This window comes from Pleurotus ostreatus, assembly GCF_014466165.1.
Source record: "Pleurotus ostreatus strain PC9 chromosome Unknown scaffold_6, whole genome shotgun sequence".
Taxonomy (NCBI): domain Eukaryota; kingdom Fungi; phylum Basidiomycota; class Agaricomycetes; order Agaricales; family Pleurotaceae; genus Pleurotus; species Pleurotus ostreatus.
Genome location: NW_023503161.1, coordinates 3,135,293 through 3,149,930, shown reverse-complemented (window position 1 = coordinate 3,149,930; position 14,638 = coordinate 3,135,293). Strand labels below are relative to the sequence as shown.

Genomic DNA, 14,638 nt, shown 5'->3' with positions numbered 1-14,638 from the left:
GCGAACAGGAAACGCAGGTCTCGGGGTCAAGGGAACCGGAAGTACGCGTCGTGGGAATCGCTCTATAAGTGCACCGAGCGGAGCAGGTGTGTGTTCAGTTGGAGCCACCAGTCTGCCAAGCTCGAATTCGTCGTCGTCCTTTTCTCCACCGGATGGGTTATCGCCGTCCTCGTCCTGGGCTGGTGGAGAGACTATATTATTGAACGGATTGAACCTTCGAGCGCCTTTGAGAAGTTTGCTCAGCTGTTCAGATCGACAGGACCTCTGCGGATGAAAGGGCCTCGTCGGCTTGCATTTCGCGCAGATTGCCATGCTCGTTAGGAGGTTCTGCTCTATCGGAATGACCACAGCAGCTAACAGGGTGGGCGTTAGGGACTTTTGAAGGTTATCAACTAATTCTCGCAAATCTAGGTACTGGGCGATCAAAGCGGGGTAATGGTTTTGAAGATGGGCATGAATGGTTATCCAGTCCACAAGGCTAATTTGGAGATCTCGGAGCATGGTCAATCGAGTTGTATGGCAGCAAAGAAGGGCTGGCCTCTCCCAATAACCATTCGAGTCGAAGACGAGCCGTTCCGTCCACATGTGCGTAATGGCCTGGCATACGATTGGGCCGCAGTCGTAGCCATTTTGCGGTAATCCAACTTCCTTGATATGCATGGTCTCTTCGCCCAATTGCCAGCCATTGAGCAGGCAAACCCTTCTCCAGACATCTTGCGATCCTATCGCAGTCCAGTTTCCCCGCTTGCCCATGAGGTCGCCAGTGCGGCCCAGAATGTGGATTTCACGAGCTTCAGGGCGGAATATGACGCAGCAGTAGTGGTTTCTGTTAACCAAAATAACACCCACGCAGTCCTGCATTATGCAAGGACCCTCCTCGATCAGGGGTAAGTCGTCGTAAATTCTTCGATAACCATCAATCTCGTCGGGTCCCCAAGGTGGCCCATCGCATAGCAGGTACGTCATAGGGATGTATCGAGGCAATGGCTCTTGTAGCTGCTGGTACTGCTTCAGAAGCCACTGATCCATCGCAATCCCGTCGATGTACTGTTCGCGACTCAGAGTCATCAGAGAGTCGCGAATTTGTACCAGCCGAAGAGGATTGATGAGGTATAACTCTGGAACTACTGTTAAAGTGCGATCAGACGTTAACGCAGCACACTTACCAATGGAGTTCGCTCCTGCTGCAGCTCTCATCTCGCCCTCTGGTGATAGCTGCGGAGAACCCATCGGCGCACCTGGAGGCTCCACGTAGTCGTCATCCTTTTGGCCTTTGCTTTCGAAGTCTGAGAATGTAGAACTGGGGTCATCCTCATCGGTATCTACGCTTGATATGCTGTCCTTTCTCCATACAGGGGGCTTCTGTGACTTTTTGGGCTTGTGCTTGTTCCGAAATTCTTGAACCAATTTTAGTCTGTCATCGTCGTTGTCGTTGTCGGACAGAGACAGGGATGGTGAAATAAGCCCAAAGGTGTTCTGAAATGATGCAACTAAGCCCAGGGAATTACCGCCGTCAGAAAAAACAGATGAGGAGGGACTGAGGTCATAAGCATCCTTAAGACGACCACCGAGACTTTGAGAAGAGGCGGGTGAGTCAAGAGGGGAGGAATCATCATCAGAAGAAAGTCCAAAAGAATTGGCCAAGTTTTGCTGAAGGGATAAGATATTCATGGCTTCTTGCAGTGAAAAAAGAGAGCGGGTTTGAACGGATGTTTTATTTACGTCGCTTGTTTTTCAGGGTTATTATGACTAAACTATATGGACTCTTCGCAGCTGGGGCAGAGGTATGCTACTTTTCCTAATGTTAGAAGTGTTTGAAAAAACTCTTCCCCGCCCATTGACGCTGCCCAATTGGGATCTAGACAGCCCCCATGGTTAAGAAAATGGGCAAGGTTTCTCAGCGCCTGCCCAGATCCAGCCATCTCCCAAGAACGCGTGTCCCTTATGGAGCGATTCTCTCCTCCCCGCACAATAGGGCTGGCCAATAGGACATGGCTGAGTCCATTCAATGCGGGATCCACTCCGCTGTCCAAACCAGCAGGAGCCTTCTTCATACACCGTTCATGATACCATGCAGAGCAACTAGAGCAGTATCTCTGTCGATCTTTCTCTGGATCATATACGGACTTGCATAGGCAGTGATACGTCAGTCCCTGGAAAGAATGAGCTACAAAGTAATGGGTGGACTCTATCATACCCTTAGTTTAGGATGCTTGCGAGTCGTCACCAAAGAGAATCGGTAGAAGAGGGCTTTCGGAGAGACCTCAAAAGGAGAACATCCAGGCATGTCATTGTAGTGGAGAATTTCGCATGGCCCTATGCGCAGATGAAGTCCTGGAGAAAGCGGAGCTGCGAACCAACGTACCGAGAAGAGCTTCGCTGCTAACCCAGTCAAAATGATCAGATATGAGATACTCATGCGTCCCAAGGGAGCTGACCGCCTTTTGACTGAATAAAAATGTCATAAATGGTTAGAAAATGAGATAAGGGATATAAGAACGAACTGCGAGTCAGACAACCTGCCGCCTATCCATGAAATATTGCGGGTGTCCCTTGCTGAATATAACCATTGGATCTGAACCCAAGCCTTTTGGGACTCTGACAGCCTGATTTCCGTCACTTTACCCCTCCATGTTTCTTCGGAATCCTCCCATGGCGAGATTACGACGCTGCAGGATAAACTCTGTTACGAGTTGTTGGATTGAGGAAGACGTCTTACAATTCATTCTGTTCTATTTGGATCGCAATATCCCTTTGTATAATAAGGCCTGGCGTTGTGGACATTCGTTTTAGAACTGAGGAAGAAGGGGGAATGTACTTTGCGTCCATTTTTTGAGAAGGGGAAAAAAAGGAACGGCGTGCAAATGTCAAGATAGGGGTTCTCGCAGGTGGTGAATTTTGGCATCGTACATCTAGCTATATACCTAATTCTTATTGCCTACAGTCCCACAGCTTCATGATTTTCATCACATACTTTATCCCTCGGAGAAACTTTTCGTCCAGAGATTGGCCCCTTGCCTTCAAGTCGATAAGCTGTCGCGCCAGCTTCTTCACGAGCGGGAGGAGAAGTTCAATACTCTGTCTTAAAATTTAGGAAGATGTCAACAGACGGTTGAAAGAACTCACGTCTGCGGGGATACTACTTAATGTCTTGGAAGAACATTGGTTTTCCCTGTCGCTCAACCACTCCAGAATAATTGTCCAATCAGCGCTGTCTGCCCATTGTCTCAAATGACTTGTAAGATACTCAAGCCATATTGAGGGTTCTTTGGGATCTTGGTGCGTAGACGATGTGCTAGTGCTGGACGTTGAGACCGATGAGACATGACACCTTGTCCGATTAACAGGTAACCCTAGCTCAGAGATTGAGGGGGCCTGACGTCGTACGGACTGAATAACTGGGTAGTTCTTTGCTTGAGATCTCTAAATAAAGGCGGAACTCAGGCATTTTGGACAGCAGAGATGGGATCAGAACGGATACCGCTGCAGTTGCCTGGCTAGCCGTGCTGGTATTTGCCTGAGAAGAAGTAGATACATGGTATTTCAGAACGAGGAAATGATGAACTTACTTTACGTGCGTTTGGTTTGGCCCTGACGGTTGGTTTTTGGACTGGAATGTTTGCGTTTCGTCTCACAGTTATCTCTTCCATAATTGTCTTTTTCTCAACCCTTATGTCATCGTTTCCTGGACTTGAATCTTCATGCAAGCCTATTGGCGGTACGGAGAGAAACCGTGTCTGCGGGCCATATCTTTGAGGCGTTTTTGGCACTTCTTCTGAGACTTCTTCGTCTATCAGGAAAGGATATGAATTGAAAACAGCGTAACTCACCATGAGGAAGTTGCTCCATTTCCTTTTCAAGAAGCAGCCAAGAGTCTGACAAAAAACGCGATTGTCAACTTCGGTAGAAGACATTGTCTGGAGCTAACGGCTATCTACTTTTTTCCCCTTCCATTGGCTCATCCTCTTCTTCGGAATCAACCCCTGTACAAATTGACGTGAGAAAAAACAAGTGAAAGCATAAAATGCCCACTTACATGCGGAAGTCCGAAAGAGGGCGCGCTGACGAAGGCCGTTTTCCAGGGGACCTGGGAATGGCTTTGTGAGATTGCTCACCATCATAATCGGGCAGGGTTCTATTACAAAAGACGCTCGGTCAGAATGTTGGAAGCGCTTGAATAAATACTACCTTGAGCCCATGGCCATAGTTGCTCCAGCTCCTCCGTTCCATCAAACTCCGGCTTGTCAGGGGGATCATATATCTCATTGCCTGCCATTTGGGGTGGGATGGCGGCCTGCCTGTTCTGTCGGGAACGTTTGGCAGGTGGGGAATCACGCTTCTTTGACTGGCCTTTCATGAAGCGCGTGGACAGGGGTGGTGCATCGGCGTCTTGTTGTTTAAAGGACTGATCCTCATACTCGTCGTCGTCATCGTCGGAGATGAGATGGGACCAACGCCGTTTGGCGCCAGCCTTTGATGGTTTTATGGGTTTCGACATGGGGACATCGTCATTGTCGCCGGAATGTGGATAAGGGGATGAGATAGGGCTGCTAAACGTCTCTTCTGTCCCACTCATATTGACGCGATGCACAACTTTGGACTCGAGTCGTGCGACGCTTTTTTCGGAGCTTAAAGTTTGAGCTCCGACAGACGCCAATTTGGTATAGACCTCCGGTTTTCCGGTGAGAATAAGCGCCCAAAACGCCGAGATGCCCTGACCTGTAGTCATCTGCTTGGCGCAGGGTTTAGGGTTGATTTTTTCAACTTCCTTTCGTTCATCCCCACTTCTCTCATGCTTGAATGGACCTCTTTGATGTGCTCCTTGTTGAGTGCCCCGTGGGCACCTGAGCTTGCCTTCGTTTTTGAGTGCCCCGAGGGCGCCTACGTTGGCCTCATCAGAGATGACCTGAAGCAGAGGAGGTATGCCGTGTTGGCCAGCGCATGTACTATCACTGCGCCACCAATGCAAAGCGGATCCCCTAATGCAAGAACATTTTTTGCTGCCCATCCTCTGTCCCGCAAATCACCAAAAAATCAGTTTGAACGAGTACAGATACTATCAACCTTGGTAAGAGATTTAGAGCTCCTTCGTCAATATCCTCGTGATGTAGGTAGCAAATGGTTGTTTGCATTTGGGTGCAAATCACAGTCCAGCGAGCTGGCAGCATCGTTCAGAGCTGAAATGCGTCGTGCGGATATTGTCATCGTAAGACATTACATCAAGTTTCTACAAGATTGGCTACCTGGAATGCGAGCTACAAAAAGGAATTGGGCGGCGGGCATGGTTGGCATGGACAACAGCGATAAAGTTCAAACTCCATCGACGCGTCCTCAGCCCTCAACTTCTGCGTTAAGTCTGAATACTGCTTATTTTTTACTAATTCATACTATACCACTATCACCCGCATAATCCTTCATAGCTTTAGTCGTATTAGAGTTTAGTATTCAATTCTTCTCCTTGTCATTCCACCGCTCTTGAGGTCTCCCACGACGCGTCTGACGCGACTTGGACGCGGCTCAGGGAAAGCATAGCAGCATGATGGTGGAGTGCAAATATTGCTGACAGATCGAGACAGAACTGCGTCTTGGCATTTTGCATTAGAGGATCCATTTGCACTGCGCACTCCGGCATGTATATAACCTCTTGAATTCTGGATAGAGCACCTCTGGATTATTTCTTAAGGTAGATTACAATGTATACTACTTGACCACTCTTGCCCAAAGGGATCCAGCGCGAACTTGTGGTCGTAGAATTTCGTTTCTGCGAAAGAGTGCCAAATATTTGCACATCTAGCGCAGCGATAGTACAGGTCCTGCTTAGAAGTAAGTTCTCAAGTGCGAAGTGTTCTCAAATTTAGAAGTATATAGTATCTGGATCACTAGCTTTCAATTTGCGAGCGCTGTAGAATCCTTACGCTTCATTTCAAGACTAGCGAATACATTGTTGTGCAAAAACAAAATAGTAGCTACCCTACAACTTTTGATACGTCGCCCACATTCCCATAAGCCGTGTTACGCCCCCAAAACTTGGGTTTATCCTGAAGGAGTTGAAAAGTGGGCTTGGGAAAGAAAAATACGTGGGCAGATCTGCCCGGAGTGAGGCCGCCCTTCTGCATGCCATCTGTAGGTTCCCATCTTGAAACTTGATGATATAGCTTGGACGACAGAAATATACACAAGTCCCCAGGGTGGTAGCTAATCACAAAGATGTTGAGTTGAGAAAGAATTTTCGAAGAGTGATTTACCTGAGCTTGGCATGGAGTTGAGGGATGATCATATAACCACCTGTATAGGCACCAAATGGGATGCTGATAGAAAAGCCTGCATCTGCTTTATCCTTATGCATCCTAAGTTGAAGCTTCCATACTACAGCACGGCCCAGGAAGGGCCCAGGATCTTCATCTGCGAACCAAACTCCCGCTTCAAAAGCCTCCTGGTACTTTTCGTACTGCTCCGGAAGGAGCGTCTTGACGACGAGGCCGAGGAGTCCTGCTATCTCCTTTGTGGCTGTGTAATACGCTCTGGTCGCTGCCACGCCTGAAGAAGACTCGTGGATGTCCGCCGATAGGTAGAGTTTCTGCCGCATGAAATTGGTGAGGATGAGAAAGCCTTGAAAGTGCGGGACGTACATCGTGGTGTCCTTGCATTACCCACCCTTGGACGAGATGGTGTACTCCTCGCCGTTCCTCTCGGATACTTCCATCCTCCATCCTGTATTCCATAACACGGTCATCTCCTCCATCCCGGCGCTGCAGCCCATGCCGAGTCAGCTCGGGCGGGATTTTGGGCGGCAATTGGGAGCAAAGATCTTGGGTGGCCTGCCAGAGCCGCTCAAGTGCGGCTGGCTGTCAGAGACATCAGAAAGGGACTCTTATATACAACTTACAGACTTACTGGCAGACCATCGTGGACGTAACTGGCCCCTGGGTGATCGAGGCTGGTTCTCTCAGGAACATATTGAGCATCCAGATCTTCAGCCATCTGTAAACAACATGTGAATATGATATCTGGCCAAAGACAAGTGAAAAGACTTACCGGCTTCTCCGTGTTGTCATTCTTATCTCGCTGTCCAAGATAGAACAGGAGAGGCTCGTCGTCGGCGTCAACCCACTTCCCCGATATGACCTGAGGTAGAACGTCATCTCCAAGGTGTTTCCGCGCATATTCTGCCATGTTGCCTGGCGTTGATGGCTGCAGTTCGTCCAACCGAAACTTTGTTCTGAACGTAGGAGCGTACTTGTTGAAGCTGGCAAGTTTCTTCCCCATTTGCTCATGCAACCTCTGGCGAAGGATTTCTTCGCTGAGTTTCTTCTTTGCGTGCTGAGAAAAAGGAGACGTGAGATTGCCTTCAATGGGGGGTACGGCGCAGCGGGATCTGAGCGGGTCCAACTTTGCTTTCCGCTTTTTCTGGACAGGGTTAGCTCAGGCTGCGCTCTAAGAAGAGATGGAATTACCATTGCATCGTCATCCTCCACATCCAAGAAGTTGGGATCTGCGAGCAGATTCCCTGTTTCAGATTCAGAGCTAGAAGAGTCTGAGCGTTTGCGATTGAACGACATGACGGTTGATGAGATTCAATCTGATAAGCTAAGTGCGACAAAAATGACCCCTATCTGACGGTCACGACCATCACAGGTAATGGTACAAAAAAATGCGATCCTCCTCCACCTACACCATGAAGATCTTAGCCTGCCCCCACACCTGCGTCCACGATAGCAACCATATGTTAAAAACTGCTCGCGCCGTGGGACAAGACTCTGCCTCCAAGACCTGTCTCCTGTTCATAAAAGAAGGAGGCAGCCGTTTTCGAAAGCACCTCCCGAACAACCGGGTCCACCCAAAATGCACAGCTGAATGTCCGATGCACCACCTTCTATGCAAGAAGGATAATCCTTGCGTCAAGGGAAATGAGCCATGCCCCAAGCCTGTCAAACTTCCTGACGAAACTGTTGCACCCACGCGGCAACAGTGGGAAGAGAACGCCTATGGCTTCTACCTTTTCATTACGGAGGGGAAACTGAGCAATCAAAAGGCTCATCTGGACAATTTCAAGGCAGAATGCCCGCCCGATATCTACGAGCAGAAGGTGGTGGCTCGGCTGAATCTCAACACCAGCCGTTCTTCCTCCCCACAGCAGCCACCCGCAGCAGGCCCCTCTCACCTACCAATTTCCCCACCGCGCATCTCACTACCTCCCCAAGATCCCCTACACCTCTTTACCCCTAGGCCATCCCAGCTGCCACGACCCTCTAACGCAGAGACGCCCATCCATGAAACACGTTGGTTGACGCCCCGCAATCCACGCGACTTTGGCCTTGCTCGGGAACCCTCAGCCACGCCAACCCCCTGGCACGGCCACGCTCAACCTTCGCTTGTGCTAGAGCATGAAACGACCGCTTGGGCTGTCAGACCGGCATCCAGCCTGCCCAAGGTCCAACAGGTCGTTCCCTTTCCCAAGGCAAAGGACGGGCATAAAATCAGGGGCTTCAGGAGAAAGGTCCTTTGGTTGCCAAACTTTCGAAACCCAGTCTCTCGATTTTTTGAATACGAAGGGGATCTCTTAGGCTTCAAAAGGCTAGAGCATGTGGACGAGGAAATGGCAGAAATCCTTTTGAAGGCGTGGCCAGATCATTTTTCAGTGGACAAGCTGCGTGCGAAGGAGCTTGGAAATGCTTTGGCGAATGTGCCCTATGTGGTGGATGAATTTGTAAGCCTCCTTCCGCTCGTCCTCTCACCCAGACCTGACAAGTCTGCTCCAGTCAGCCTTGGCCATCGAGATGTGGGTTAGAAAGGATGCCTGGGACATTACGTTCATGGACATGGGACAGTGGATGCGTCTCGTGCTCAAAGGATCCAAGACTCCGGGTTGGATTCAACTCCAGTCCTTCGACCTGATTTGCGGGGGAATGGACTTCATTCTCGATCCTCTGTGAGTCGATCTCTTTCCTGCGGTGGTTCCGTGGCTCACGTTCATTCAGAGATCCCACCTACAGCCCGAACGCCATGCCGGCAAAGGACTTGGCTCCTTACTTGAATGGGTTGAGACATTTGAGCCAATCCGTCGTCTTTTTTCCCGACCCATTCCAGCTATGGTGGTTATCAGACAAAAGGAATATTCTTTTGTCTGTCGCTCACTGCTCTGTTGGCCTCATGGACGCCCTTGGCAAATTCCCGGCAGTATTGGGCTTCAATGACATGGAGGAACTGCGCCAGATGAACGTCGATCTCAATTCCATTGTGATCAAGCGAACTATGGGGGCAAGCTCAAGCCATGTCTGGAAGGTGGATGATAACAACACGGCAAGGCAAGTCTTGAAAAAGGTGAAGGACGACATGAAGAAGACGAAAAAGATGTGGCAAACAGTGAACTCGACCATTCCAAGACCTCACTATTTCATTCAACCGCTCATCCAGGAGATGCAGCAGAAGGGTGAGGTGAGGTGCTTTTTTGCTGGAGGCGAGTTGATCTACACGGTCGGCACGCGTGCGGGTGGGTCCCAAATGGTGTCCATGGAGCCTGTAAGCATCATCCCATTGGAGAAGCTACGGTGAGTGAGACACCTCTGAGTTGCTATCTTTTGTTCACGCATTATTTTCTCAGTGCTGGTGATGCGGACAATCAACGAACGGCGTCCATGATATCCAATCAGGAGGTGTTCGACATGTTGGATAGCAATGTCCCATTCTGGTTGGGTTCCCATGGCTTTGAGCGACTTCGTAGCTTCGCCACCAATATCCTCTACAAGTTTATCACGAGGCAGGAAGAAGATTGGAAGAAGGTTGGTGCGGGGGAAAGGAACCTTTGGTCCGACCTTCGGCTTTTTGCTAGGCTGGATATTGGTGTCTTCAGGACTGAAAATGGCCAATACTCCTTCTGGGTGAGCGAGATAGAGCCATGGATGGGTGCCTGCTTATTCACAAACACTGTGAACGATAAGAGCGATGTCTTGTATAGTACGGTGACGGCTGTATTAGAAGAACATGTCTTGCTTTGACAATTATAGCTTTATATTTTGTACTTTGTTCTTTATATTCATCCCTCTGAGCGGATTTGGCTGTTTCTTGCCTGCGCCAGGACGCAGTGGATAGGCTCCGGTTTTCCGGAGTCATTAGGCGCCCAGATTGACGGTCAATGGGCGCTTATTTGCTCGGGAATTCCGGTGCAACTGAGCAAGTGATCTCAGAGGTCGGTTCAGGGAAATATGCACAGAATATGGTGCTGAATACATTCATTTTAATGGAGAGGAACCTCAGACAATGGAGAATGCGTGAGAACCTCTGACGGTCATTGGCGCTTACTTGACGGTCAGGCTGACGGTCATGACGGTCATTGGCGCTTACTTGACGGTCAGGCTGACGGTCATCGGCGCTTACTTGACGGTCAGGCTGATGGTCATGACGGTCATGACGGTCAACTTGCCGGTCATGGAGAGTCACAACAGTCACTGGAGGAGTACTTACCAGTGTGCAGCGTGGTAGACACAGCCTGCGATGTCCTTCAGATGTCCCTAGCATGGCGTGGGTCATAACTGTCACTGACCGTCAATCAAGCGCCCATGACGGTCATGACGGTCAGACACAATTTGTATGCCTCATTGCTCACAAACGGGACCGCCGAACACCGTCAGACTTTGTAGAGTACATTATTAGTATGTATACATGGGATATATGCAACAAGATTTGAAGAATTCCATACTTGCAAATTAGGTTTAACCTAATAAAGTGGCGTAAGATGTATATAGGCATGAAACTAAGGATGGAAAACGTCCAAGCAAGTTCATCAAGCCAAATGTCTTGCGGGCATTCCAAGAGGAGTGGTTGGAGTCGGTGCCTGCCGGTCTGTATGGAGGTGGGTGTCTGTTCTGGCACCGAGTTGAATACTAAGGATTGCGGTAGATGCAGTGAAGTCTAAGGATACAGACCCAGAGCGGGATTCCTGGGCTATTGTGGAAGAATCAGAAGATGGTATTCCCATGCTCCCAAATCTTCCAGCAGGCGCCAGGAGCGAAGCAATTGTTAGGGTGTTCCGTGAATATGGGAATTTGGTGGCAGGTAGGCACTTGTCATTGGGATAAATTCCAAATACTGACAAACAGTGGAGATATGGACTCTGACGGCAAAGTGAAGAGATTACCGTGGCTTCGTCTCTCACAGGATAACGAGGCATATATTTACCCAAAGTCTTTGATATCTGGGGTACACTTTGGGGAACCAACAAAGATGCCTATTGCCGATGTTCGCCAATATTATATGCACTTTCTGCGCCGCCAGGATAAAGGAACCATGGGTCTACGTCTCCGAGAAGGTTGGGATACTCTGTCCAAGGAAAGCGAGGTGGAGAAAGGTGAAGGGAAAAGGCGAAGGAGTTCAGTGGTGGAAGTCAGAACAAGCAAGCGTATCAAGACTCCATCTGACACAATGATGGATGTGGATGGTGATGTGGATGGTAAAGGAAGCGCAATGGACGTTGACAAGAATGGCGGAGGAAAGGATGTTCCAGTGGGCATGCTAGCGCCAAGCCAGGTCTCCGACGAGGACCGCATCATCTTTCTGAGATCTCTCTCGACAAACGGTGATTATCAAGCCATGATCAGTTGGCTGAGCCAGTGCAAGGTTAGTAGTTCCTAGATGAATCAGTTGGATGGTTGGCTGATTGTATTATAGCAAGGGCAAGTGTCCATGCGGTCTAACCAATGCCCGCCAACATGGGGCAGCTGGTCTTTGAAAACACCACATCTACCAATGGAGTTTTACGCGCAGTCCAAGTCCAACAAAGAACGTGAAAGTTTCGCAGCAGCAAAGGCATACCTCCTACAGGACCCACTTCCCCATGTTGGCCTTGGTGATGTAGTTGGGCCATATGGGCGAGTCGAAACCACCGTTCTCATTGTTGGTCTCATGCTGCGTGACATGGCCAAAGTTTGTTTTCTGGAGCCTGGTAGTGATGAGGCCCAAAGTCTTCCTGGATACATGCAAGATTCTTCTTTCGCAATCAAGGAGTGGGAGGAACTGGGCGAAGTTTGCAGCGGAATTAGGAACAGCCTGCGGAAATGGTAAGCCATTAATTTCTTAGTTCAACTTGAATTTGAATTTAATTGGTCCGTACTTAGGGAGGAAGACCAGATAAAGCGCGGGCAGGCCAAGAATGCCGGCCCTAAAGCCAAAGACGCCGGCCCTAAAGCCAAAGACGCTGGCCCTAAAGCCAAAGCCGAGCTGAAAAGGGATTGGATCGGGAAAGCATCAAGGATTCCTAAAGATCTGTTAACTCTGGCTAGTTCATGTGGTTTACTCCGTGAGGATGCTCACATCTTTCAAAGCTTCGGGGCAGATTGGAGGGCAGTGGTTGATAATTATTGGGCACTGGAGAAGGCATTATTAGGGAAGGCTGTTGACGGGGATGGGGTGCCTCATCATGTTGAAGGATTACCAACTGCGGTGGATGTCTGGGTTGATGCTTGGCAAGAAGAAGGTTTGTTTGATGTGGATGGCTTGATAGGTGATGCCAAGTTTGGTGAAGATATGTGGAAATGGTGGAAGAAGCAGAAGGATGCAGATAAAGAGGTTCGTGAAGAAAAGGGGCTGGATGGACTCTTGGAGCAACCACATCTCCAGCGTGGTGGTAGGGGACTGTTGGTGATGTTATGGGCGGTCAATGTGTGGGGAAAGGGTGTGGTGAGGCGTCAAAAGCCTCAAGGAGCAGAGGCCCAACAATGTGTCACTGTCTGCAAGGAGCTCCGCCTGCTTTTTATTGAGCTCTTGAAAGCACCAGCTTTGTGAGTGATATTCATGGGGAATCAAGTCAAGGTAGCTGATATATCTCCTAGAGGTGGACGTACTACCAGAGCCCGGTAATAACACATGGCGATGTAATGTAAATGTCTTGTGCTCAAATATGCTCATTTTCATGGTGTCTCAATTTGCGGGAATGTGTGTATTTTATCTGCGCCGAGAGTCTCAGCACATGGATATTCCATGTTTATCCCCACCGAGAGTCTCAGCGCATGGATATTCCATGCTTATCCCCACCGAGAGTCTCAGTGCATGGATATTCCATGTTTATCCCCACCGAGAGTCTCAGTGCATGGATATTCCATGTTTATCCCCACCGAGAGTCTCAGCGCATGGATATTCCATGTTTATCCCCACCGAGAGTCTCAGCGCATGGATATTCCATGTTTATCCCCACCGAGAGTCTCAGCGCATGGATATTTCAGATTCACCTGCTGTCCCCTTACCAACTCAAGTCTATCCACCCTGGGAGTACCAGTGGATGGATATTCAGCTCCTGTAGTCAGTTTATCCCACCCTGGAATTTTCCGCAGGATAAAGTTTACTGGAACTGGGAGTCTCAGAACAGATATACTCCAGCTCACCTGGGTGCACCAGGGACAGATATATCCCGGCCGGGTCCAGCTTGCCCTGGGAGTACGGGGGGGGTGTAGTTTCTATCCGTCTGGGAGTACCAGACAGTTTACACTGAGGTATGTGAATGCTTGAGCCTCTGCGTCGCTTCATACCTTGTGGGGGATATTCATCATCGTCACTGGAGTCACCTTTTGAGTCCGGGATGTCCATCAGCCATTTTGAAATATCCTCTGTCGGGGGCGCGTCCCACGCCCTGTAGATAAGGGCAATTTTGTCAAGAATTGGCCAACGTTCGAAAAGCTCAGCCCGCATCTCAGCGGCGAGCCCGACAAGTTTTGAGCCAAACTCGTAGATTGCAAATTTTGGGTGGATATGGCATTGAAGGGGTGGCAGCTGGTCGAACGGAAATACATGTGTTGTGAAAGTAAGGTTGTCGGGCTCGTGTCCCAGCTGGCGGTGAATGCCAATGGTTTCCATGCCTGGATGAAGCGGGATGAGTCGGTATGAGAAGACCCTGTCCTATAATACGCTATTGAATCAGAGGCAATAAAGCAAAAATACTTGGATGTACTTACGGGGACTTCAACAGACCCCCTTTGATAGTGCTCCTCTTCGTCAATGTTGTTCGCATACTTGTTGATTATATCGTCGGGTGGCAGCAACCCCCAACGGTGATTGTCATGAAGGCCGTGCAGAGAAGATCCAGCTAAATAATCGCATGATGTCATTAATCCTGAGATATCAAGGTGAAAGAGCCTGGGTTACCGAGCAAAATATTACGCCTCGTATCCAGGTCCAGGGTTGAATGTCTCAGCCCCCAGTACCACTCAAGATTTGTCATCTACGATGATTGAGTGAGTTTGCTAGTCGCAATGACTAATCTGGAGACATACATTGTCGGTGAACTTTGTAAAGCTTCGTGGTATAACATGGCAGTATTCAACCTCCCGAAACTTTAGGCAGTTTTCGATGAGGCAGCGGCCTTGATTGGGATCAACAGAGTCAACTCTGATTTTAGTGCCCCGTGAGGGCACCCAAGGCGGGATTCTGGGGTCTTTTGCTGGCTCATGAATGGTTGATACGAGGATGGGTGGGTCAAATCTATCCTCGATGCCAAACGTGTCACACATGCACTGATCTTCTCAAGCCTCAAGGAAAAAGCAAAAACATGACATAAGCATCCAGCCACACTAACTACAAATCGAAAGTACACGCGGACGATGCAGCCCAATCAGATATTCTCTTCCGGGTCCATCCACTTCTGTCACTGCGT

The 14,638-nt window shown here is 49.3% G+C and overlaps 2 protein-coding genes across 2 annotated transcripts; one reads left to right on the top strand and one right to left on the bottom strand.

Moving 5' to 3' along the window:
- Positions 1-11,220: 11,220 nt before the first annotated feature.
- Positions 11,221-12,777, top strand: PC9H_009172 (uncharacterized protein; the record flags this gene model as incomplete). Its single annotated transcript, XM_036778679.1, has 3 exons — positions 11,221-11,613; positions 11,665-12,053; positions 12,111-12,777. 3 exons carry the CDS (start codon positions 11,221-11,223, stop codon positions 12,775-12,777), a joined length of 1,449 nt encoding a protein of 482 aa, XP_036630107.1.
- Positions 12,778-13,296: 519 nt separating this feature from the next.
- Positions 13,297-14,495, bottom strand: PC9H_009171 (uncharacterized protein; the record flags this gene model as incomplete). The annotated part of the gene is made up of 4 exons (XM_036778678.1): positions 13,297-13,884; positions 13,941-14,071; positions 14,131-14,206; positions 14,259-14,495. 4 exons carry the CDS (start codon positions 14,493-14,495, stop codon positions 13,297-13,299), a joined length of 1,032 nt encoding a protein of 343 aa, XP_036630106.1.
- Positions 14,496-14,638: the final 143 nt, after the last annotated feature.